The following is a 25,934-nucleotide window of genomic DNA, read 5'->3' as shown; positions in this document are numbered from 1 at the left end:
ATCACTTCCATCACACGACGTCTAAGCCTAACCCGGCTCCCTCCATCCCCCTTCCTCTCAGCATGTAGGGAACGAGCCCTGTGGAGAACCAGGTCCTCATACCAGCGATGACGCGCTCCACAGCGTACTCGAAGTTGAAGGTGTGGACGGCCGTGTGCCCTTCCCGTGCAGCGTGCAGTGCGGCCTCGTTACAGATGTTGGCGATGTCAGCACCTGTCAGCACACCGGGGGCGTTGGCTCTGCTCCCTCAGGGCTTGGGAGGAGGGGGGGCACACGCTCAAGCAGATGAGGGGACTTGAGGGCAGGGGTGCAGGTGGAGAGGGCCGAGAGCAGGAGGCCAAGTGCCATTTCACACAACAGACCTGAACCACCTGCTCACAGCCACTCCCACCTCCTTCCGTGCATCTGCCTCTCCAGACACCTCACCACTTGAGTGTGACCACATCACCCTGGGTTTTATTCCACCTAATACTTCATGCACGCATTGATGGAGAAGAAATTAAAGGCTCCCTAGTATCCAAAAGAGTCTAGTTAAAGACGTTAAAAAAAAATCAAAAGGGAAGAAATTATATCATAATAAAAGGAATTATTTACATTGCCCTTTAAAATGAGAGCCATACAGGAAAAAAATCCTGATTTCTTTTTTTGTGTGTGCTGGGAAAGATTCACTCTGAGCTAACATCTGTTGTCAATCTTCCTTTTTTTTCTCCCCAAAGCCCCAGTACATAGTTGTATATCTTAGCTGTAAGTCCTTCTAGTTCTATGTGAGCCACCACCACAGCATGGCTCCTGAGAGACGAGTGGTGTGGTTCCAAGCCCAGGAACTGAACCCAGGCCACTGAAACAGAGTGTGCAGAACCTTAACTGCCAGGCCATCAGGGCTGGCCCCAAATCCTGATTTGTGATGTCTGTCTCTACTGAATTAAACCTGAGACCATGAGGGAGGGCAGTGGTGCCCCGGGGGTGACAAGGCCTGGCATGGCAGCACCTGGTGGGGAAGAGCAGGAACACAGGGTCTGTGCTGGACAGGATCTGAAGCAGCAGTATTTGGAGCCCTGAAGGCCAAACTACCAGTGTGGGGACACAGCACTGTGGGTTCTCCACCCTCAGGGAGGAAAAGCAAAGTGCTGTGCAGCTCTATCTGCCGCTCACTCTGTGTGCACAACAGCACTCCAACCCATGCTGTGTTGACCGCGGGGCCCTGAGCAGGGGGGACAGAGGGAACAGGGGGAGGCCTGTGCCCAAGTGTGCAGGCAAGGCCAGCCGACCCTCAGGACCAACAAGAACCAGCTCCCGTACCACTGAACCCCGGCGTCAGCTCTGCCAGGCGCTGTGAGTAAAAGCTGCTGGCCTGGGTCAGCTTCAGGCTCTTCAGGTGCTGCTCGAAAATCTCCCGCCTTTCCTGCCAGGAAGAAAGGACATGGGGGGGGCTCATGTTGACTGACATTCCAGGCCCCCAACACGCCTGCCCCGTAGACAAGAGCTGCTCAGGAGCCACTGGCTTTTAGATCAGTTGCTTCATCGTCAGTCACAACCCATGGTTTGTGAAACCAATTTAGAGCTGCACACAGCACTCCAAGAGTAAAAAGGAAGAAAGGGAAACAGAATGGACAAGGCGCATCACACACAGCAAGGGCCTCTCTTGTAGAACTTATGATTCATGTACATCCCATGTGCTCTGGACCCCGCTATCCATGTTGTTTGTATTGGAAAGACGGGAAGCCCTCCTCGAGAGTGGTGTCAGGGGAGTGCCTTCCTCCGCTTCTTAGGGAGGAGCAGTCGAGAATCACCCCAGAACGATCACTGGGGTGTGCCATGGGCCACAGCCCTGCTCCCCCCTCGGGACTCCACGGGACATTAACCAACTAGCTAATTGCCAGGGCGACCCTCCAAATCCTTTCCAACTCATGCTGGGTCCCTCCCACACACGTGATCCTCCTCACAGCACGCTGGGTCCCTGCTCCCTCAGGCGTCACCACGAAGCCCCAAACCCCCAGAGGCCTGAGACAGGGAGGCTGGCGGGCTGAGATGTTGCCAGGGCTTCCACCTGCTTCCACCAGCTCAGGGAAGCTGCACAGCTCATGCTCCAAAACCAGGGAGCACCTGAGTACTTGACTGCTCAGGATGGAGCTCTGAGGCTCTCCAAAGAACGCGCCACAGAACTCAACCCAGACCAGTCCATTCAACCCAGACGTTCGAGGATGAGGAGAAAAACATGAGTGACAGAAACAAGCTGCAAAACCAAGAGGAGAGCAGTGAGCCCACGTCTGGACAGACCAAAGGCACAGCAGTAGGCGACTAGGCCGAGGACAGCAGCCCCAGGCCACACTGACCTGCAGCGTGGGAAGGTCAATGAAGACGTGTCTGTCCAGCCGGCCTGGCCTCAGCAGAGCATTATCCAAAATGTCAGCTCGGTTGGTGGACGCCAGGACGATGACATGGTCAGTCGTGCCCATTCCTGGGGGGACAGACCGTGGCTGTTAAAGTAGGGGTCCCCAACACAATAGCATTCCCCACAGGGTCCTCTTCCAGGACACAGGACGGGAGAGATCTCCCACTGGGGTCCTGGGGAAAAGAACACACACATCGTCATTCTGAACTAGGAGCCATGAACTGACCCAGGATTGATGCTTCCCTGAGAACCTTCCACCAAAATCACCATAAGAGGCAGAATTCGCCTGTTTTATTTCCCCCAGCCCACCAGCCCAGAGGCAGAACCGCAGACCACACCTAGGCTCTGTCTAGGCCATCCTCTACATCCACACAGCATCCCCAGAGGGAACCTGCTTCTCACCAATGCTAACGGGGGACCTGGGGAGCAGGGGCCCTCTCCTCACGCTCCGTCACCGCACTTCCTCTACTTTACAATAACTCACTGGGCAGGAGGGCCGGAGAGAGAGGGTAGTGGACCAGGACAGGCCAGCTCCTGACAGGCACTGAGGCTGGCCTGGGACACAGGGCTCACCACACACCTCTCAGCTTTTGTGGATGTTTAAAAAGTTCCATAAAATAAAGATCCATGATCTACCCTTCGCTAACTTAAAAATTCCTAATAAACTGACATTGACAAATAAATTTTAAATCTCCATCAAGTCTTTTAACGAAAGTGAAATTTAGAAGAAATATTACAGAATTAAGCTCTTGGAGTGTGTCAGCCACTGTGACCTCACAGCAGGCTGTTCTTAACTGCACTGCACAATCCCATGACAGCGGCTCCCTCCCTCTCGGGCCAGGGGCTGCTCAGACGGACCACAGGGTGCAGACCTCCTGGGGCTGGGCCCTTGTTTTGTTTTTCAAACTGTGGATTTTGACATAGATACACAGCAAGTTGCAAAAACAGCAGAGAGAGTCCCCTCAACCCAGCTTCCCACAGTTGCATGTTAAGTAGCAAGGGTGCAGTGTCAAACCAGGAGAACATGCTACGCAGCCCACAGGCCTTAGTGGGCGCCGCCCCCGTCCTACGGGCACGCCCTCCTCTGTGCTGAGTCCTCTGCAATCTGATCACATGCAGACTCACGGAGCCTCCACCTCAATCGAGACCTATTCCACCACCACGAGACCTCCTCTACAGTCACAGCCCTTCCCCTCTGCCTTTCTAACCCTGGTAACAGGCATCTGTTCTCCATCTCTAGAATTTGGTCATTTCAACAAGCTCATACAAATCGAATCATACAATTATGTAGACTTTTGAGGTCAGCTTTCTTCACTGAGCATAATTCCTTGAGAGCCACCCAAGCAGCCGCGTGTGAGAACAGTTCGCTTCCTTACAGTGCTGCATGGGCCACCAAGGTGAGCGCACACCGCAGTTCACACACCTGCTCAAGGACATCTGGCCGTTTCCCATTTTCAGCTATTACAAATACATGAGCATTCCCACACAGGTGTTCTGTGTGAACACTTCTTTGGGATAAGCGCCCAGGAGTGTGAATACTGGGTCATGTGATAAGTGTACATTTAGTTTTTTCAGAAACTGACAAACTGTTTCCCAGAGAGGTCGCACCATTTCACATCCCCACTGCAACGTGTCAGGTCCACATCTCCCCGACAGCTTCATGGATGTATTTCTGCAGTTGCTTTATTCCAGTGAGGGCCCAGTCCAGATCCACCCACAGACTGGGGTCCTCCCCAGCACTTGGTGTGGCCACTGTTTGTTATTCTAGCTATCCTAGTAGGTGTGTGTTCCAATCAAAACCTCAGCAAGATTTTTTGGTGGATGTGGACAAGCCTAGTCTCAAAATTATATGAAAAGGCAAAGGAAGGAGCTATAACATTGCTGGTCAGGAAGGACAAAGCGGGAGGAATCACACAACCTTCTTCCAAGACTTACATGCCACTACATGACGGAGGCCGTGTGTTATGGTGGTCAGACAGACTCGCAGACCCCCAGCAGACCAAAGAGCCCAGAAACGGATTCTGCCAAATATGCCCAGCTAAGCTCTGACAAAGGAGCATGAGGCATCCAGAGGAAGCACAGTGTTTCCAAGACACGCTGCTGGAGCAGTTGGACATCCACAGGCAAGAAGGTGAAGGACAACCTAAACCTCACACCTACACAAAAACCAACTAAAAATGGGTCGCAGATTTAAAACAGAAGCAGCCACGTGAACCGTAGCTGGGGTTTCTAATGGCTCCCTGTGGAATGAGAGCTCATGTCTCCGATATTCTTTCTAACACAATAGCTCTGACGGAGACATTGAAGTGCAAAGCCCTTTCTGCCGATCAAACTGTAAAAAGGTGACTGTCAACAGGCAACTCGGCTAGGCCGAACCCAGAGCTCTCCGAGGCAGGTGCCCTCCCATGTGGTCTGGCGGTCCTGCAGGGCCGCCCCTGCCTGGCCTATGAGCCGGGGATTTCTCTTCCTCGGTAAGCTTTTCCCACGACGGGCACAGCATCTGCTCCATGCTCTGTACTTCAATGAATAGACACTGCTCTTCCCCAACGAGTGACAAAGACTCCTCAGACAAATCTGGAGGGCTGAGAATGCTCGGCTGTGTCTGCGCACAGAGGGACTTGTTAGCTGCTGGCCCAGCCCAACAAGAGGGCTTCAGTCAGGGATTCTTGGGCGAGAGCAAATCCTGGGGCGGAAGCAGCTCCTTTCACGGCAGTGTAGAGAGGACCAGCTCAGAGGAAGATGCCATTTGGTAAATGCTTCCTGGTGGGCTCAAGTCTGCCCAAAAAGGTGCTCTCTGTCTTCAAGTGCAGAAGGCAAGATAAGCAGAAAGAGATGTGCTACTTCTCATGGCCTCGAGTGCTCAGTTGAGAGAGCTATGTGGGAGCCTCCCCGTTGAGTCCCCTCACAAATAGGTCACAGAATCACAGATGAGGTCATGCACTTTAACCTCATTTTACACATCAGAAAACCCAGCTCAGAAAAGAAGGACCAGCGTGAACTCCACAGGGTCCTTCCACAAGTCCATGAGCATGCCTGAGGCCCAGCACATGGACGGGCATCTGCAGGAGCCAAAGGACAAATGTAAACATCGCCATACCTGCCAGAGCGGTGGAACTTGAGCAGGCATCTAGTCTGGACAGCCAACTAGTCATCTGATGACTTTCAAAAGATGTTCTCCCTTTGTACTCTCAACATCACAAAGGTTATTCTTTCTTTTAAAGAGATGACCAGAAGCTATCATCACAATGTGGCACTTCTGAGCAGAGACTCCTCAAATGCATGGCGCAGGGTCACAGCTGCCGGACAGAACGCAGCCGGCCCATCATGGCCGTCCACCTACCCAACCCTCAATGGTCACGAGACCCTGCGGCCAGAACCCAAGGGGAGTTCCAGATTTCTTTGAGACTCCAAAACGACCTCTGGAAGCAATGACCAAAGCCACAGTGAAGGCAACACGCCACTAAGAGATCATGTAAAGCCATTCAAAAGAGAAGCAATGCGATGTGGTTTCTTAGAAGTTGGAGACTTCAGAGGATAGCTTTTTCAACTATAAAATAGTACACAGCTTGAAAAGCAGATCCAGCTCATCACAGCCAGAGCACTCGGTGGAGGGAGCACACACGCCCCCAGAGGAGGGGTATAGAATCCCAGTGGGTCCCTGGGACCTGGCCTAGAGAGTGCACTTGGAGAGTCCCCACCTCTGAGGGTGTCTCTTGACAGCTACATGTCAGAATCTGAGCCCCACTCCATTCATGTGTCCAAAGGCACTGAGTTCTTCAGAAACGTCCTTGCCAGGAAAGTTTGCTCTTCATGTGGAAGGTGGCCCTTCAGACCCTGACTGTTGCTGCCATAAGTAGTCCCTGAGCAAATGTTGACGGCTGACTGGACGAGGGAGAGACGGGACGCAGGATCTGCAGGGGCAGCTCCAGATGTAACCACTCTTCTCATGATGCGAGTCAGCCCTTCCCTCAGCTCTGAGGAATGATGCTCCGATTTTAAAAAGCGAGCTTTCCGAGCCTACAGAAGCCTCCAGTGCAGCAGCCCACCTGACCTGCGTGAGAGCCTCGCCACGCGCCTGCAGCTCAGTCCATGTCCCGCACAGGGACAAGGTGCGTCAACGCCGTGTGTGGTGAGGGGCAGCGAGACTGCTGGGATCTTCCTGCCAAAAACGCACAGCTCTACCTGACTCTGAGGAACAGCACAGCCTCATGGTAGGGACATCCCTTCACAGAAGTATCAGAAAGACAAAGACGCAGGAACAGTGCCAGCTGGAGGACACCAAGGAGACAGGATAACTAAACGCAATGCGTGAGGCTGGACTGCATCCTGGACTAAAAAAGGCACGTCTGTGGGATGAGAGGCCACCCACGTGGACGCTCGCATCCTGGTCATGTCCATGTGGGCCTCTGGGAAGCTTGGAGGAAGATATAAAGGAATGCGCTGACTGCTTTTGCAACATTTTTGTAAGTCTGAAATTATTTTAAAACGAGAGGTTAAAAGAAAGTTTTGCCTTTAGTCTCACTCACAGTCAAACTCTACTATCCATATGCTGGCCAAACGGTACAAACACTTTAAAAAGGATAATAAATACACAAATTAAAAGCTCTCTTAGAACCAAAAATACTTTTGAGAAAAAAGTGTCTCCATCATCTACAATATCTAATATAGAAGTAGAATTCTGCTTAAAGAAAAGTTAAAAACAGATCTTACACAGCAGGGTCTCGAAGAGACATTTGTATGCCCATGTTCTCAGCAGCCTTATTCACAGTAGCCAAAAGTGTCCATCAACCGATGAATGGATAAACAACATGTGGTCCATCCACACAATGGAACATTATTCAGCCTTCAAAAGGAAGGAAGTTCCGACCCATGCTACAACATGGATGAACACTGAGGACATTATGCTGAGTGAGATAAAACAGATACAGCAGGACAAACACTGGATGACTCCACTTATATGAGAGACCAAGAGGAGTCAGATTCACAGAGACAGAAAGTAGGACGGTGGGCACCAGGGGCTGTGGAAGGGGATGGGGAGTCAGTGTTTAATGGGGACAGAGTTTCAGTTTGGGAAGATGACAAAGTTCTGGAGAGGGATGGTGGTGATGGTTGCACAACAATGTGAATGTACTTAATGCCACTGAACTGTATATTTAAAAATAGTCAAAATGGTAAATTTTATGTTATGTATATTTTACCACAATAAAAATAAACATACAGGGGCCGGCCCAGTAGTGCAGTAGTTAAGTTGGCACATTCTGCTTCTCGACGGCCCGGGGTTCACCGGTTCCGATCCCAGTGCAGACATGGCACCGCTTGGCAAAAGCCATGCTGTGGTAGGCGTCCCACGTATAAAGCAGAGGCAGATGGGCATGGATGTTAGCTCAGGGCCAGTCTTCCTCAGCAAAAAGAGGATTGGCAGTAGTTAGCTCAGGGCTAATCTTCCTCAAAAAATAAATAAACAAACAAACATACAGGGGCCAGCCCTGTGGCCAAGTGGTTAAGTTCACGCACTCCACTTCGGCGGCCCAAGGTTTTGCCAGTTCAGATCCTGGGCACAGACCTAGCATGGCTCATCAAGCCATGCTGAGGCAGCATCCTATACTGCACAGCCAGAAGGACCTACAACTATAATATACAACATGTACTGGGGGGCTTTGGGGAGAAGAAGAAAAAAACAAAAAAGATAGGCACAGACACTAGCGCAGGGCCAATCTTTAAATAAATAAATAGATAAATAAATAAATAACATACATTACATATCTACACCAAAAAAAAAAGAAGGAGCCAACCCAATGGCATAACGGTCAGGTTCACACCCTCTGCTTTGGCAACCCAGGGTTCGCAGGTTCAAATCCAGGGCGCAGACCTGCACACTGCTCATCGAACCAGGCTGCGGTGGCGTCCCACATGTAAAGTGGAAGAGGATGGGCAGGGGTGTTGGCTCAGGGACAATCTTCCTCACCAAAAAAAGAGGATCTTACAAAGGTTAACTCAGAAGAAACACAGTTCCATGTCACCTTTACTGGGTCATCTCCATTAAAAAGAAAAAGAAAGCAAGCCAGCCTGAGGTCATGTTCAAGGGCAGCAAACACAGCACCTCCTCAGGGCACCAGAGGCCTCAGCTGCGTTCCACGGATGTCCTGCTCCATCCAACCTCAGCCAACCAGGCGTCACAGAGACGCACAACAGCACAATCAGCTGGCTCCTCCAGGCTGGAACTTGCCATCACAACCTGACCTGCCACCTATATTCCCAGTTTTTTTCCTTTTTCTTTTTCACTATCATCTTGACTTTTTAAAATTAAAAGCTTTCTTGAAAGCAGCAAGATGCTGACTACTCCTTAAACTGGCCTTGTTTCTGGTTCTTACCTGCTACAGAACAGCTCTCTCTGTGCTGACATCACCCTCACCTCTGGCAGGTGGCGTGGTGGAGAAACAATATAGACCAGTGACTGGAGGAAAATAAAATGCCTATGAGCATTAGTGTAAGGTTCTGGAACAATAAACATAAGCAGCGTGACCCTAGAAAACGACTGTTCTGAAAGACGGAGGAAACCTTCCCGCACAAGAGCGGCTGGGGACGTGGGCACTCACCATCCATTTCCACCAGAAGCTGGTTGAGCGTCTGCTCCTCCTCCGTGTTGGAGAAGCCGGACATGGTGGTGGAGCGCTTCTTGCCCACGGCATCAATCTCATCAATATACACAATGCAGGGGGCCCGGGAGCGGGCTTCCTTAAAGAGGCTCCGCACGCGGGCAGCGCCGAGGCCTGATGGGACACAGAGGGCCAGGAAGCAGACAGGTGACGGGAGATGAACCCTATGTTTGTGCCAGGGGCCAGAGCTGCCCACTAAAGGTGACAAAATCTCAGCAAGTGTCCTCTCGTGCAAACAAAGCCAGGCACCCCATCCCAGAAGAGGTCACCCTGGTGGACGCTCAATCTCCCGGAGTCCCCAGGCCATAAGTGGAAGTGGCTTCAAAGAACATCACCACCCAATTCTCTACATAAATACGACATTTCCTGTAATACAGGTTTCATTCTTCCTTCTCTATTCCGCCCACTTCCTCGTCAGTTCAGCAACCTGAGGAAGGACGTGTGAAAGGAGAGCCATTCTGGACAAATGGTCAGGTGAGCCTGTCTGCAGCCCCCCAGGCAACACCTACCTCCAATGACCTCCACGAACTCCGGGCCGGCCATCGCCAAGAAGGGCACCTGGGCCTCTGTGGCCACCGCCTTGGCCAGCAGTGTCTTCCCACAGCCGGGGGGTCCGAGCAACAGCGCACCCTTTGGGACTTTGGCACCGAGCTGAAGGAAGCGCTCTGGGCTCTAGAAAAGCAGCAGATAATGTGACACTAACCACAGGTGTTTCCGAGAGAATTTTCAAGAAAGGCCTCACGTGAAGGTCAGCTCATGTATTGTCATGAATCAGCTACGGTTCAGGCGGTTCTGGGAGACGCAGAGGGCTCTGGCAGCGACCAGCTGGCTCAGGTGTGACCTCTCTTGCACTACCGCCCTTCGCTGGTTAACAACCACGCATTTCACCTGCTTGCTGTTCAACAGGCCCCAGCGTGTGCAGCATGCACCTGGCCCCCCCACCTGCGCTCGGGGAGCTCCTGCTCAGGACACAACGTCTGACTGTGTGGCTCTTCCCTCAGGAGAGCGTCCTGGCCACCTCCTGCTCAGCAGGTGCTCACCTTCAGATAATCCACAAACTCCTTGACTTCCAGTTTGGCTTCGTGCATCCCTGCGACGTCTTTAAAGCTGACTCCCTTCCCCGTCTTGCCGTCCACAATCGTGAAACGAGCCATTTTAAGCTGATTCTGGGCAGAAGGAACATAAGGGCAGGGCACTGTGCACCCCGAGCAGAGCAGCGAAGTGGAGCAGCTTGGTGCTGGCTCTGCCTGTGCATCCCCGAGCAGAGCAGGGAAGTGGAGCAGCTTGGTGCTGGCTCTGCCTGTGCATCCCCGTGTCCTTGCCCTCCCTCTGCCCGGAAATGCCAGCCCACACCCTCGCCACTCATTCAGACAGACGGAGATTAAGGTAACATTTCAGACATTTAAGGAGAAATGTTTATTTTACATCATTAGCAGTAAGAAAGCAGTGTAGCGTCTAGCAATTTGCCTTAAAAAAAAAACTCTCCCCTACAAGCTAGGTAATTTAATGTTTTTTGCATAGACAATCTTATTTTCCTATATGATTTTTCCCACTATCGTGTAATTTGTTCTTCTGATTATGAAAGAATATAACAGAGAATGGCCCGGTGGCATAGTGGTTAAGTTCACACACTCCACTTCAGCAGCCCAGGCATGAATCTACACACTGCTCATCAAGCCATGCTGTGGCAGCATCCCACGTACAAAATAGAGGAAGATTGGCATAGATGTTAGCTCAGGGATGATCTTCCTCAGCAAAAAAAAAGAGAGAAAGAAAGTAACATAATAACACTCAGTTCTAAGGAGTTTTGGTAGAAATGTTAGTTGGTAAATTTCTGGAGAGCAATCAGGCCAGAGAGATGCAGCTCTTTGTGAGGTGTGTGAGCTACAGCTAGGCTCTACTTTAGGGGGACACGCCAGGCAAGTAATTAGGCACTCAGAAGACATGTGCACGGAATCCACTGTAATATTATTTAAATACAACAACAATAAAAATAAACAGCCCGGGGCTGGCCCCGTGGCCGAGTGGTTAAGTTCGCGCGCTCCGCTGCAGGCGGCCCAGTGTTTCGTTGGTTCGAATCCTGGGCGCGGACATGGCACTGCTCATCAGACCACACTGAGGCAGCGTCCCACATGCCACAACTAGAAGAACCCACAACGAAGAATACACAACTATGTACCGGGGGGCGTTGGGGAGAAAAAGGAAAAAAAAAAAATAAATAAAATAAAATCTTTAAAAAAAATAAATAAAAAATAAACAGCCCAAAACATGCAAGAATTATCAAAGTGATTGAGTAAAACATGATGCAGCCTCACAATGAGACCCAGGGTGCCATTAAAGTAAGGCGTGAGCCTTTAGCTAGACACAGGAAGATGCTCCTAGTCTAAGTGGAGGCAAGCAGGCGACACTCTGTGCCCCTGCCCTGTGACAGTTCCCAGAGAGGGGACCGGGAGGGGACCAGGAGGTGACTGGGCCACGGGCCTACCTCCTCAGCCCCTCTGCTGACATGGCTGATTGGCCACAGACAACCTGATGGGGAAGGAACGTGTACATTATAACGAATGCCACAACAACAGGAGAAGATTTTCAAAGTGTATCAAAGTTGTCCTTTTAAAGACAATCTTTAAAATTTCTCAGCATGTCAGCTAACAGGGGAGACCAAAAAGAAGCGATGCCCAGCTGACACTGAAAACTGCAGAACAAGCTGTCCTAGAGATGCCCCGGCTCAGCCCCCATGTCAGGGAGAGAGGGGCCTCAGGTAAGGCTGGCTCCCGGACACCCTCCGGCCAGCCAAGCAGAAGGAAAGGGGAGCCCACCGATGGCTCCAGGCCGGCCTGTGCGACAGGTCCCTCTTCCTCATGTGTGTGTGCTGCAGTGTGGGGGACGTGTTCGGCAAGCACATACACAAACCCTCAGACAGCAAGTACAGGGAGATACGATCTGTACAACTTACGAAAGCACTGAATCCTCCTTCTCTTCCCGTCATTCCAGCCAAACGGAAAACATACCACAGGATGGCCAGGCCCACTGCTGTCATCCCCAAGGCGTAGAGGGCACTAGCGAGAAAGAGGGAGAGGGAGGCAGTTATCACTGGGAAGCGGTAGCTGAGGGCACGCCTCACAGACTCAGCGGACCACGGAGGTCACGGAGGTCTCAAAGACAAGAAGAGCAACCCCTCCCGCCAAAACCAACGTGGAGAACAAACGACCATGAAAGTGGGTTTCCTCGTCCGTCTCACCAATCATCCTCTTTTACATTTTTCCCAGCCCTCAGATGGAGCGTGGAGATGCTGGGGACACAGAGCCTAACCTTGGCATGAAGCCAGGAGGGCCGACGCTACACACACACCCCGCCCTCTAGAGCCTTGTGACAATTAATGCCCGACCAGAGCAGGTTTTCATGTTTAATGTGTTTCGTTTTCAAAAGTAGTCCATCAGCTCTGGTTAGTAGGGAAGTAAGCACAGCAGCAAGGAGTGAACCTAGGGCGTGGGCTCGCAGCGGGAGAGGACCCTCCCTGCCATGAACCAGACCCTCAGGGGACTCAGAGCCTCAGGGGCCAGTGGCTGCAGAGTTTAGAGACAGACCATTTCAGAGGAGCGCTTGCCAGTCACTGGCACCCTGTGTCTCATCAGAACTTCAGTGCGCACCCATGAACCAACGTAAACCCCTCCGCATACAGGTCTCAGCCATTGTTGGCTCCAGCGTGTGGCTGAAACAACCCCCGTGACCATGCTGATCAACTTGATCCCTTAAGCAGTCTGCAGGGCCCATCCATCTCTTTTTCTCTCTGTGACGTGGAACCAAGAGCTCCTACCGGATGTCCCTGCTTCTCCCCACCTCTTCCATTTTCCTATTGGTAGAAAATGGCAACCCTACAATGCACGGAACTAAGAGATGCCACAGGCAATGAAAGAAAGTGACTACAGGAAGCTCCAGCAGGCTCACAGATTTCCAAATCTCCCAGCACTGCGTCATCCACTCATGTTTATTTCCCCTCCCACTAGGGGGGTCTAGTCAACAGCAGGCAAGGCCAGTATGAGATCTATGTTTGAGGTTTGTTTCTCACATCACAAAGCCAACCTGGTTTAGTTCAAGAGCCAACAAAAATGACCAACATACTTTCCAAAGAATCCCGTCCGCTTATAGGAAACCGGGATCCTGTCCTTGCCTTCAATATTCAGCTCATCTTCAGCAGCTCGAAGCTTCTCTTCAAATTTGTCAATATTTGCCACCTGCATTCGGTACATCAAGGCCAGCCGCTGGGGGCAGAAAGCAGAGCACACCGTGAGAGTGATGAACAGGACAGACTGCCGACCCCACCTACAAGAGGACAGTCGCTCAACATCCTGTGCCGACAACGCAGGGAAACTAGACTGGGTCACATCCTGATGCTCTGGGTCACAGAGGTGATGCTTTCCTGCTGCCCCGGAAACTGCTTCCAGGTCTAAAAACTTTCAGTTTTCTCAAACACAATTACAACAAAATTTCAGTAGATACTCTTTCTCTATTTGCAGCAATAGGCACATTTTAAGAAAATGAAGGGTGGTATTTGCATTTTAAACTGGGCCCCTGCCTCACACCCAGCCCTGCGTGCTCACAGAGACACAGAAACAAGCCTGTGGTACTGGACTGGGGACGTGCGGTCAGCATACTAAGGCAAGAAAGACAGGTTTTCTGTTTAACCGCTGGCCGAATCTGAACTCAGCTACATGGGTTTCTTTTTTCCTCAGTAAACCTTTCCAAGTGAGAAGAGACTGAGGAACAGCGAGCAGGTGGAGTCTTCTGAAGTGGAAGTGCTGCCTCCTGCGGGACGTAGGCCTCACCAAGGAGGCTCAAGAGCAGGCCAGGAGCCCACACGGGGTCCGAAATCCCTTCTCAGCCAGCCGACCTGCTCACGGGGTAACCTGAAGCCCCCTCAGAAGAAACGTCTGAGCAGCCCACGAAGGGCAGGGGCCTCGGTGGGGAGGCCTGACTGTCTCTGCCATCATGGCCCATGTCACACCACTCCTGCAACAGTTTCCTGATAGCTGGGGCCACGCTTTCCAGAGCAAAACTGCTCTAAGCTCAGATTCCAAACAAACTCTTGGAATCTGGATTGAGCAGCCAGATTTCCCTCTGGCTCTTAGGAGTCTCAGAAGATTTCTTGTGGAATGACTGTCATTACGAGAGTGGCCAACCAGGCTCTACTTCATGGGGTAACAAGGCCAGATGCAGAGGTGGCCTCAGTTGCTGGGTGAACCTAATGGACCCCAAATGTTTGGCCTGGACTTCATCAATGCCTCGATCACTTAAAGATCTGGCCTGGCCACGTAAACAGGGTCACCCATTTGCACAGAAGGGGAAAATGTAGAAATGACTCTCTTTCTATGCCCAGATCCAAGAGCAAAATGTATGATTCCAGAAGCCAACTCATCTTGCACTCCTTCTGTAAAGCTTTCTCTCATCACCTGGGCCCAAATCATCCCTTGCTTGGGCCAGGCCCCATAGTGCCACCAAGGTCACTCAGCACTCAGGCCCAGGCAGCGTCTGCCTCACCCCTCACTTCTGAAGTGTGCTGGAGTTCAGCTTGGACTGGTTAACAGTGTATGTATTGATCCTATCACCCAACCACACTACAAGCTCTTGCAAACTGACACCCAGCTGCAAACACCATGCTCGAGATCGTATCTGAAAGAGAAGCTTGGCAGCTGTGGTGCACCCACAGCCGAGCATGCCCAGCAGGACCAGCACTCTGCTGACCACTCCACCCTACCCAGGAACCAGAGCAAAGGCTGCGGTGCACACAGGGCATGCTCTGGGGTGCCACAGAATTCTGCTGTAAGGGAGAGAATACTTCACCGAAAAGAGTAAAGCCATGTCCCCAGTGAGCAGACTGAGTCAAAACCAGAACGCCGATGTGTCTCCCAGCGTGGAGAAAGGTACAGGATGTGACCCAGTCTAGTTTCCCAGTGTCCAAACTTCTAACAAAAAGTGGGAAGGAGACTCAAGAAACACGACAATTAAATATCATTCATGATCCTTGGTTGGACCCTTAAGGCTGAGGGAGAGGCAGCTGAGAGATGTCAACAGGGACAGGGTTTTTAGAAAACACTGTGTCAGAGTGGCCTTTCCTGGGCCCAACAATGGTGTCGTGGTTACTAGGGGATCTGGAGGGGTAAGAGGGACAGGAGGGGAGACTAGAGAGAGTGGTTCATTTCACATGGTCAAGCTTTTGGGGCCCAGTCTCCATGAGCCCCCTCATTTTCCAGCAGTGCCAGACAACTCGGCCCCTGTCACTAGGGCAAGTCTCTCCCCCTCTGTGATACCCAGCCCTCCACCTGTGATGGAGTCCCACCCTCCCAACCCCTCTGCAATACCTGCAACCTCACCTCTCACTGCCGCACACTCTGCAGTCTTGCCCACACTGGGCTTCCCTCCTGGGGGTGGGGGTGCCTGAGGTGGGAGATCAGCAGGGTCCCTCCCGTCCCTCTCTTCCTGCTGCTCTCCAAGGGCCAGCCCTCACCTGACTCCCAACTCTCAGCCACCTCTCAGAGCGCTGTTTCCTGCCCCTGACCGAGAGATTCCCACTTGGCCAATCCCCCATGCCCTCAACTCACCTGCATCTGCCAAAGCTACCCTGTCTGCTGAGCTCCAGCCAGCACCCCACCACACGCCCAGACTGACAGAGGGAAACCTCAGGGCCACAGCTGGCCCGCCTCCTTGATCCCTAGTATCAGCGGTCACCACTGTGGCCACTCTGTCACTACTTCCACCTCCTCCTCTATCCACAGCAGCTGCAGACCCCAGCTCCTGTCTGGAGACGACCCTGCCTCCCCTGTTTCAACCTCCATCTTAGAAGGCCACCATTCAAAGGCCTTCAATGAGTCCTCCTTTGAATGGAGATACTCACATCTTGTTTCAAGAAAACCGAAAACATGACAGTCAAACAAATGGGGCGAGCAGGGGCTGCCTGGAAAGGGGTGTGCACCCGAGCCCCCAGGTCCCTCCGAGTGGCTGCACCACAGAGCCCACACCCTCACCCTCACTCACAGGCCGCCCGAACACCACGGCTCCAGGGTGCAGGTACACCTCCACCACCTCGCTCTCGGGCACCACCTGGACCCGCTGCACCTCACCCTTGGCCAGCATCTCGTGCACAAAGTCGTTCCAGGAAATGTTGCCCCCGCTGGTGCTGAGCGCATTCAGAAGGCTCATGACAACGGCGATGACGAACAAGGTGCGCAGCCGCTCACGGTACATCTGGTCCTCCCTCTCCCTGCGCCTCCGCTCCTCTGTGAGACAGCAAGCAGAGGGAGTGTTAGACATGGGCCGCAGGCCGGAGCCCGCCCTCTGCACCATACCTCCTTTCGTCGGGAAAGCTCAGCACTGAGACAGTGGCGTCTCATCTCCTATAGGATCCTGCATTTGGGCCAATTTTTCAACAAAGTGGTTCAAGACAAATACTATTCACAGCTGATCGAGGTCAGCAAGATACCAAGTACTAAGGTCCCACCTGCTTAGATAACATGAAACCATTTTTAAAGTCAAAAACTCCCCAGGACCAGCACACGATGCGGCTCGACAGTCAAGCCTTCCCTGAAAGCACAGCAGACCCAAGGCTGGTGTGAAGTCAGGCTCTCCAGGTGTGACCAGACACCACGTGGCGGCAGCAGAGCATTTGTGGCACATGTGTAAGTTATCAATAACAAAGAAATAGCTTTCACCAACACCTGCCCTCCCCCAACCCACAACCACCTATCCTGAACTTGTTATTCATCAGAATGAGTAACATTCAAATAAGTTGTATGTCGTTCATCACAATAACATTTGAAAATAGTACATTTAAAAGACGTAAGATATTGTTTAGTCTATAGAAACATACTGGGGACCACTTAATTCTAGAATGTTCCCAGAATCAGTTCTTTATCAGAACCATCAGATAAATTCCCCTCAACCACCTTACTCAGTTATCAATACCCTACTTAGGATATAGACAGCTTCATGCTCAGTTCTTAGGGGATGAAAAAAAGACACAAGACTCAACCCCTGATCTTGAGACAGAAGGACACGGCCCCTGGGGGAGGTAAGTGGGCTTCAGCAGGCAGTAGACAGAGGCTGCAGTGGGGGATTAGTGCAGCAGGGATGTGCAGGAATCCCAAGAGGAACACTCAGCATGGGCACCACAAGCAGACTCCAGGAAGGAGGGAAGTCAGGGAGAAGCGCTTGGGGAAGGGACGAGGAGCACGTGCGCCCACAGCACAGATGGAAAACAGCATCCTGAAGCTGCGCTGGGATTTAGGGACCCACCAAGGTCAGGCCACAGTCTTCCTCCCAAACCCACCTATCAGATAAGCCCCTCCTCCACTAGGGATGGAGGGCAGGTGAATTTGATTTACGTGGTGCTTTTGGCCCAGCACTTTACATGGTCTCACTAGCCCACCTCCCCTAGCAGCCCACCTCCCCCCAGCCCTTACACCCACCTGGGTGCCTCCATTTACACACCAGGAGGCCCTGGAACTACATGTGTTGCTTGCCTGTGCAGTGTGGGCCCGTCCTTCCCAACACTCCATCTAGATTTTACCAGAGCTGTTGTTAATGACGCCTCTTGAGAAAGGCACGCACAGTCCTTCACCTTTTCTGCCCAGGATGGGCCCAGACCTATCGGAGCAACCAGACCTTTAACCATTTACTCATCCTCCCCACAATCGTGTGATCCTTCGTGCACAAACACACTCGTGGTGTGCTCGGGGGAAGGGCGAAACACACTCACAGGAGCACAGAGGGCCCGGGACCGAGGCAGAGGCAGCCCAAAGCCTGGGGTGGGAGGTCCACACCACGCTGCCCGTGTGGTCGCTTCTCCAAGGACAAGCGTGCAGCTGGACCTCACTGTCCTTTCTGTACGGCCTGGAGATATAGTCCCCACAAACACACCACCCTCCTCTCCAACAATCACTTTAGAAGAATTCAAAAGCATTTTAAACCAGCTTAAAAACACAAAATGAAAGGAAAAAAAGGAAAACATGAGACAAAAAAATAAAGAACTAAAAAACATCTCAAAATGAAACCTACTGAGAAAGCTGTCTCAGCAATCGTTTTGAAAACATGAAGGCACATTTTAGAAAGCATGGTATCTTTTAATAGACTATAATAACATATCTAATATTTAAAACTCATATTCACAAAAGGCAATAAAGGCTACCACTTATTTTGGAAAGCAAACATGGTCGCAGGTGAGTAGCTAATTTAGAGACCATCTGTTCCAAATATTTAATTTCCAATCTTGCTAATTAACAATGTTGACAGTCACCATACCTTCCAACAGCCACAACACGCTGCCCAGAGTGAGGCTCAGTGAGCAAGACAAACATCTCCTTTCAGAGCTTTCAGTGATCACAATACCTGACTCTCAACATAAGCAGGGATACATTTCAGACACTGAATGTGAGCAAGTCCCTGTGATCCTGGCTGGGTGGCCACAATTCAAGAGAAGTAGTTATAAATTCACGCCCAGGCGATGTGACAGCTGTGCCCTTCCTCACCACTCTGCCCATGTGCCCATCATACTCCCGCGTAAAAAAGGTTTTGAAACAATTCTATGACTCACAAGCATCTGTTCGTAGAACAAGAAGCAGGCCTATGATTTTTAAAAGATACAGCTTGGTTTTAAATAAAAGACAGCTTTGTGCTTATAACAAAAATTTTTAAAAACAATAAAATGACAGCTTGGATTTGGGCTTCAATAAACACCTGTTCTGCTCTCTTCACAAAATCCATCTCTTTTCGAATAAACACCAGCCAGGCGTTCTAACACACACAGAGCTGCCGCCTTACAGGCCGCCCCCATCACCCACTGGGGCCACACACCCCATTCTGTACTGGACTCTGCAGGCTGAGGAGAAACAAGTTCCACCTAGAGTGGTCACTGCCCTGAAGCTCCGGGAGAGCTCACTGGAGTCTTAGGGTAAAATAGTTTCTGTTTTTCAATAAATCCTCCTCTGGCTTCTCAGCCAAAAATCACCCTGAGTCCTCTTCCCCAGGCACAAAGGAGACCAACAAAGCACCCCTGAGGACAGGGCCGCAGAAAGAGGAGTCTGTCCCCGCAATGGACACCCAGGTACAAAGGTGTGCAAACACGCGCTTCGACAGTGCACACACACGACAAAGTGCAAATGTTAAATGAGGGCCAGGCGTGGAAGAATCCAGACACCCAGGCCTGGGAGGTACAGTGAGCTGGCCCCACACTCATTCTCAGGGGGTACAAACTGGAAATCCTTTCTGAAAGCTAATTGGCCAGGTGTATCAAGAGCAAAGAAAACATTTAGTTTCCATAACTCACTAATTCTACTTCCGAAACTTTAACCCATGGAAACCAGAGCTAAACAAACACATCTGTAGTAGTGATCATGAAATTATAAGCCCAGCCCAAAAAACAAAAAAGATAACAGTGAGGGAAGACATGGATGCACTCTTACAGGATTGGTTAAGACAAGGAACATTTCTGAGACGTAAGAGATGAAACAAAATCTGACCCTGAGATTCTAAACAGAACACGGCATTTGAGCACTCCGGATAGAAAAGACGCTTCCTCTACCTGGAAGACCCTCTTCCTTCCCAGAAGTCCCGTGAGCATCCCTTGGGGACACCAGCGCTACTGAGCTGCCGAAACGGCCTTCCTTCTGTCCGCTGGATCGCCTGCATTTCTCCATCCAACACCAGGTGTTTTTCCTCCTGCGCACTTCTCAGACACTTATTTAGTCTCCCTACAGGAACTACAAGCTCAGAGACAGCTGAGGGTAGAAACAATTTCTACTGCCCGAGTCCCCAACACCATGCTGTCCCCAGAGGTGCCAGGAAATGCTGCTGCCTCCTAAGCTGTCAGACTGTCCACCCACTGGACAGCAGCCTGCAGGACCACTGGGGAATTTTGGTGCCAAAATTCCCTTTTTTGGGGGGAGGGAGGGATGTCAATTGCTGCAGTTGATCAGCCACCTAAAGACAAATAAATTACTGATGCTGATGAATCTCAAGGAAACAGCTGTGGGAGCTGTCCCAGGTTTTCACTCCCAGAAATCCTTCTTGAAGAAATTAACCCCACTGACTCCAAGTGTGAGCACGGCGAAGAAGAACTTATGAGAAATGCAGTGGTAATCCAGTTCTTTCTAACAATCCCTGTGGAGCTGAGCCTGATCCTGAGCGTGATCGCCTGCAGAGTAACTCTGAAGAGGGAGATGAGGATACTCCCTCTCAGAAAGTATTCCCACTTCTCAAGGACAAAGGAGGCACTGAACACAAAGGGCTGTTTGGAAACTCCAGCAATTGCTCCGGTGTGCCAGGAGCTGTAAGAAGGAAGTGGCTGTTCCTTCCAGAAATCACCGAGTGCAGGCCTGAGTGATTGGAGCCTGATACTCAAGGCACACGGCAACACAGCTTCGGCCACCCACCTCTTTACAGGGAGCCCTTCCTCCTCCACTTCTTTTTAATTCAGAAAGGCCTTTCCCATTTCAAAATAAGGAATATTCCCCTATGTTTTCTCCTAATTCTTTTTTTTTTTTTGAGGAAGATTAGCTCTGAGCTAACATCTGCTGCCAATCCTCCTCTTCTTGCTGAGGAGGACTGGCCCTGAGCTAACATCCGTGCCCATCTTCCTCTACTTTATTTGTGGGACGCCTCCCACAGCATGGCTTGCCAAGCAGTGCCATGTCCGCACCTGGGATCCGAACCGGCGAACGCCAGGCTGCTGAAGTGGAACATGCACGCTTAACCACTGCGCCACCAGGCCAGCCCCTCTGCTAATATTTTCTAATGAATCAAGCACTCATCCTATTCCTCTAAGCCCCAAAAACCTCCCAACTCAGAGTATTTCTGAAATGAATGACACACTTGAAAACATACCACATATTTTAGAATATGAAGATATAAATGTTCAAAAACTCGGCTTTAAGTGAAAACTAAGATCACAGTCATAAGCTACAAGTTACTATTATTCAGCAGAGCACTACTTGTCAGATGCTGGGTTTGGAGTTTTACTTTAACACCTGAGCAGACACAAGTGAGCCAGAACAAGCTCAGAGGACCCTTAACTGGGCTTTCCTTCAACAACCGAAAACTCCTCCTCTGAACCTGGTTATGGCACCTTCCAGTCAGCACAAGGCCTAGAAGCCTACGTGAAAACGGGGATTGCCAACCCTACACCCCCTAGACAACAGAGGAAGTATAATTTGCAAAGTAAATCTACATGAAAACATGTATTAAGTATGAGACCTATAACCAGTGACAAAACCATTGAAATCGTAGGCAAAATAAAGAAAAATACCTACAGTCAAAGGCCATGCAGTGAAACGGTTAAGAACACATGGAGAAAGTTCAGAAATTAGGTCAAGACAGTGACACATTAAGATTCAGAAGTCTTTTAAAGAACAGCTGGGTCCCTGGGGAGCTCTCATGGTGGTGACGACAACTGACTGACTGCCAGCACCAATGCTCCCTGTGACAGCCACGATGGAGTCACACTGAGCCTGAAACCAGAAATGTCTATGCTGAACCAACCAATGGCCATGTCATTTCCGGGAGTTAAGACCTGTCCTTAAAGAGCTTTAAGATGGAAACTTACTGACCCTCTCAACCTCAAAGTGAAGGTGCCAAGAGTGGAAAACATAAGCTTCCGGGAAATGTAGCACCTCTCGAAAACCAGTGAGCTCTGGGGCTGAAGCTCCACGTTCACAATGGAGCCAAGCACAGTCGCCATGTCCTGAAAACATGTCTGAACTGTGACCTGGGAAAAAAGTCCTCCTACCAGTTACCCAAAGCCTGTCCCCACTCAGCTTCCGAGTGGAAGCATCCTCCAGAAAGACAGGCTGGCGAGTGGGAGTCAGTCCACGTGCTGATTTCTGGTGAGAGGCGGGCCCAGGGGCCCGGTCGACAGAGCACTTCTGAGGCTGCCTTCACCCTTACGCATCTGGGGCTCCCAGGAACTGTGCTTCTAAGCACGGTTGGCCTTTGAGCCCTCCTCCGGGCCCCCTACTCAGGTTTCCTCGAACAATACACAGCAGCCACGTCAAAATCAGGACCCAAGTACAAGGGAGCTCCTTGACAAAACAACCATTCCTCCACGCATGTCCCTCCCGAGACCAAGCACACAGCAGGCATCCCATGTCCTCGGGCATGAGAAGGGAACAGTAGCTGGGTAATTCTGAGGAAAGAATTAATTGAGAAGATATATAAATCCCTTAGTAGGGTGCTGTGCACATTGCAATCATTTATAAAGGTTAGCAATTTCCATGATTAGCTCTAAGCAGCCAGCTTTTATCTCTAAGGTCAATTCCATTCAAACTTACCTTTCTATTTCCCTCACCCTTCACACCATCATCTAATCCTAATTCCAGAGCAGAGATGAGACGCAAGATTTACAAGTGAGGTCACTGTGAACTGGGGCTGGAGGCTGGGGCAGGAATTAACTGGCACACGGTGGTCGCGTGTACAACCAGTGATCTGTCCCGCTCCTTCTTCAAGGCCACACATTGTACCACCCTCGCCTTGGGGTGCGGCTTCTCAACTGCATGGGGATGGGTTCAGCCAAGGAGTCCTGGTGCCTTCCTCTCCACCCAGAACTCAGAGTTCAGGGAAGATCCGAGATTCACCCTCTCAATGCAGAGGACAGAAACTCCACCTGCCTTCAGACATTCTAACAGACAGGGGACACAGGTGCTGATGGAAGCGTCTCCAAAATGACAGGCAGGAAGGATCCAGCAATCACACGAGAGCCTGGGGGCAGGTGTGCCCAGGGTGAGGGAGACACAAGAGCCTGGGCTTGCCCTCCCTTTGAGATGGGTCTCCTGTTGCTTAGACTAGAAGACACACATGAAGACCACCAGGGTGGCCAACATTAAAAACATCATAGACATACCTTCATCATCTTCAGGGGTCCTCCCCTTGGATTTTCCCTTGTCCTTCATCTTCTGCCTCATCCTTGAGGTGTTAAAATAATAAGTGCCACCTACAAGGAATAGGGAAAATGTTTCACAACCAAAATCTGCAACCAGGGGACGTGAAGGAGAAGAGCAGGTTCTCAAATGACCAAAGCAAACTGAAACCTACATGCAGAAGATTTAGAAGTTTGAGATAATCATTCTCAGTATGGTATTTACTAATTATAGAATAATAAACTACTTCAACTTATGAAGTTAAGCATGTTTGTAATTTAAATTAGCCAACATGAGGGAATAAAAATTAGTTATGAACATAAATCTGAGAAAGTGTCACAAGTTTGTTGGAGAATAACCCTTCAATATATACAGGCACTTGAATTTAAACAAATGAACAACACAAGTGGCTTTGGCACATGCAGCAATGGCAGTGACCCACTGCCACCATTACCAAGACAGGCCCACATTAACACTCCTCACAAAAGATTGTCTTGTCTAAGAACTGACCAAATCAGTCTAAAATGGGGTGAGGGGGCTGGCCCCGTGGCCGAGTGGTCAAGTTCGCACACTCGGCTGCAGGCGGCCCAGTGTTTCATTGGTTCGAATCCTGGGCGTGGACATGGCACTGCTCATCAAAGCACTGAGGCGGCGCCCCACATGCCACAGCTAGAAGGACCCACAATGAAGAATATACAACTATGTACTGGGGGGCTTTGGGGAGAAAAAGGAAAAACATAAAATCTTTAAAATAAATAAATAAATTAAATAAAATGGGGGGAAACGTCTCACAACCATGACGGCACCACACCTTTCTACACAGACACTAACAGAACCACACATGAGACTACCTGGACAGCCACCACACAGGATCAGGCTGTCTGGAGGGTGGAGTGTGTGCCACTGGGCGCACGTGTAGATTTAAACGAGAAAACATAGCAGATGTGCACGCTGCCACCAAGTCAGAGCTGTCTCTGACCACATGTGGGCACCAGGCTGCGGAATGCACATTAGGAGTCGGAAGATTTTATTTTTTCCGTGTTCCAACTGAATAAAGGAGGGAGTAAAATTACAGGCGTCAATCCTCAAGGTGCTTTGACCTCAGGTCAAGAGACAGCAGGATGTCAGTGTCTCATTAGATGGTGCAACTCTACTGCGCGCACAAATTCTGTGTAGGCCGTTGTTGATCACCTTCTGGATGTAAAACACACAGAGCCACTTTGTGGATCTCTACTGAGCATTCTTGGAGACAGCTAGAGAACATGAAAAATCTTCAAGCAACCCAATTACTGCTATACACCGGAATTAAAAAAAAAGATGACTCAAAAATAAGCAAAAATGGCCTGTTCAGACCTCAGATGATCTTCCTTTTCATGAACTTCCTTCAGAGCTTCTAACGGCTCACAATAAACAGAGGCCAAATGTCCTCACAGCGATTTTTGGTATCTTGTCAATGTCAAACCAGCGACGTTATCCTCATTTATTCACAAATGCCACAGGCTCTGTCACTTCTGTCTTTCCAAAGATACACACCTAACAGTTTCCAGAGTCTGACTGGATTCTGGACTAGATGCTGTTTCAACAGAAATCCACTGATCCCTTCAAAGGTGGGGGTGAGCAGTCGCAACCGCAAACTCTGAAAAAAAGGAGAGCGAGGCTCAGTCACGCCAACACTGCAGCACACAAACGATGTGCACTAGTTCCCCACTGCAAATGCTTTTCTCAAAGTCCAGAGATATTTATTTGTAATGTTTACGTTGCCCTGAAATGTGAAGTTATAGTCTCAGCATTTACTTCAAAGTTTTAACATAACATCAAAAAAAAAAAGAAAAAAAAATCAAAACGTCAAAAGTGAGCAAGTCAAAGAAACGCTGAACTAAAGGCACAGAGCACTGGCTGTCATTCTGTGCCCTGGAGCTCACAACTCTCCTGCAGGACACAAGGAGCAGACCAGCTAGCAGAGGCTGCAGTGACTCCTAGACCCTTTGCTCCTTCTAGAACATTTCAGGTACTATAGCAGATTACTAGTCTATATTTCTAAAGTTCTATTTTCAGGGGCCAGCCCAGCGGTTCAGGGGTTAAGTTCGCACGTTCCACTTCAGTGGCCCGGGGTTTGCTGGTTTAGATCCTGGGTACGAACCTACGCACCTCTTATCAAGCCACGCTGTGGGAGGCATCCCACACATAATATAGAGGAAGATGGGCACAGACGTTGGCTCAGTGACAGTCTTCCTCGGCAAAAAGAGGAGGATTAGCGGTGGATGTTAGCTCAGGGCCAATCTTCCTCAAGATGAGCATTTTCTCACTTGAATGTGTTTAAGATCAACAGTCTAATTTTTTCTATCTCTGTGTCGGTAGTTTCTTCATCCGTTTTATTTATTTACTTATTCTTAATTTTGTCCTTAACTCACCCCTGCTGGGCTCCTGCTATGGAGAAATCCAACAGCTTGCACAATGCTATTTGGTAAGGAGCACGTCACGTGCAATTTCCCGTTAGCAACAGGGTGAAAATTCCTGGTCTCTACAATCATTGTCCCATTTAATTAATACTACTATTCTTGGCTCAGCAACTACCAGCAGTCACATAAGGAGGGGCCACAGAGTGTGGACTGGGCCCAATAAACGAGTAACATCAGCGTCAGATACAGCAAAAAGAAAAATGTCATTCTCAAAGTCAGCCCCAAACACGGTTTAAACCAGGTTACTTTAGTTTATTACTGTTATAGCCATTGATGAAGTAATCTGCTTAGATTTCCAAAGAATGTGTGAACTGCCTACTGCAGCCCTTACGTTCACAGGATACGCCTAAAATCCGACTAAAGATTATAAACTATAATTTTCCTTCTCAAGAGAACTAAAAAGCCAAAAGAAAAGTAATATACCGACAGTCGCCCTCAGGTTCAGAGTGCCCAGTAACCCAGAACACGATTATAATTCAAACTGTTTCTCAAGTTACGGTAAAATAGAACAACAATAATGGACGACGAC

At 50.1% G+C, this 25,934-nt stretch overlaps 1 protein-coding gene and 1 long non-coding RNA gene across 8 annotated transcripts in view; both read right to left on the bottom strand.

The window, feature by feature from the left end:
* SPG7 (SPG7 matrix AAA peptidase subunit, paraplegin) overlaps positions 1-25,934 on the bottom strand; it is a 33,434-nt gene that overhangs the window by 6,854 nt on the left and 646 nt on the right. For 3 of the 7 annotated variants that reach the window (XR_006521467.2, XM_014836564.3, XM_070500206.1), the window contains exons 2-12: positions 24,480-24,582; positions 22,931-23,020; positions 16,078-16,319; positions 13,168-13,307; positions 12,002-12,104; positions 10,089-10,214; positions 9,558-9,720; positions 8,989-9,162; positions 2,334-2,458; positions 1,300-1,402; positions 103-213 (exon numbers count right to left, since the gene is read on the bottom strand). Coding sequence is in view for 6 of the 7 variants with exons in the window: in XM_014836564.3 (XP_014692050.3) it covers positions 103-213; positions 1,300-1,402; positions 2,334-2,458; positions 8,989-9,162; positions 9,558-9,720; positions 10,089-10,214; positions 12,002-12,104; positions 13,168-13,307; positions 16,078-16,319; positions 22,931-23,020; positions 24,480-24,582 (1,480 nt within the window). In the remaining variant the exon portion in view is untranslated. Of the gene's footprint in view, positions 1-102; positions 214-1,299; positions 1,403-2,333; positions 2,459-8,988; positions 9,163-9,557; positions 9,721-10,088; positions 10,215-12,001; positions 12,105-13,167; positions 13,308-16,077; positions 16,320-22,930; positions 23,021-23,797; positions 24,583-25,934 lie in introns of all 7 variants that reach the window. The other 4 variants (XM_070500204.1, XM_070500202.1, XM_044761567.2 and 1 more) reach the window with 4 other exon arrangements.
* LOC139042323 (uncharacterized) lies at positions 10,441-11,577 on the bottom strand. The gene is made up of 2 exons (XR_011498935.1): positions 11,534-11,577; positions 10,441-11,219 (listed from the first exon to the last, which is right to left on the bottom strand). It is a non-coding gene; the product is annotated as an uncharacterized lncRNA (long non-coding RNA).

This window comes from Equus asinus, chromosome 28, assembly GCF_041296235.1.
Source record: "Equus asinus isolate D_3611 breed Donkey chromosome 28, EquAss-T2T_v2, whole genome shotgun sequence".
NCBI lineage: Eukaryota > Metazoa > Chordata > Mammalia > Perissodactyla > Equidae > Equus > Equus asinus.
This window is presented reverse-complemented; position numbering and strand designations above follow the sequence as displayed.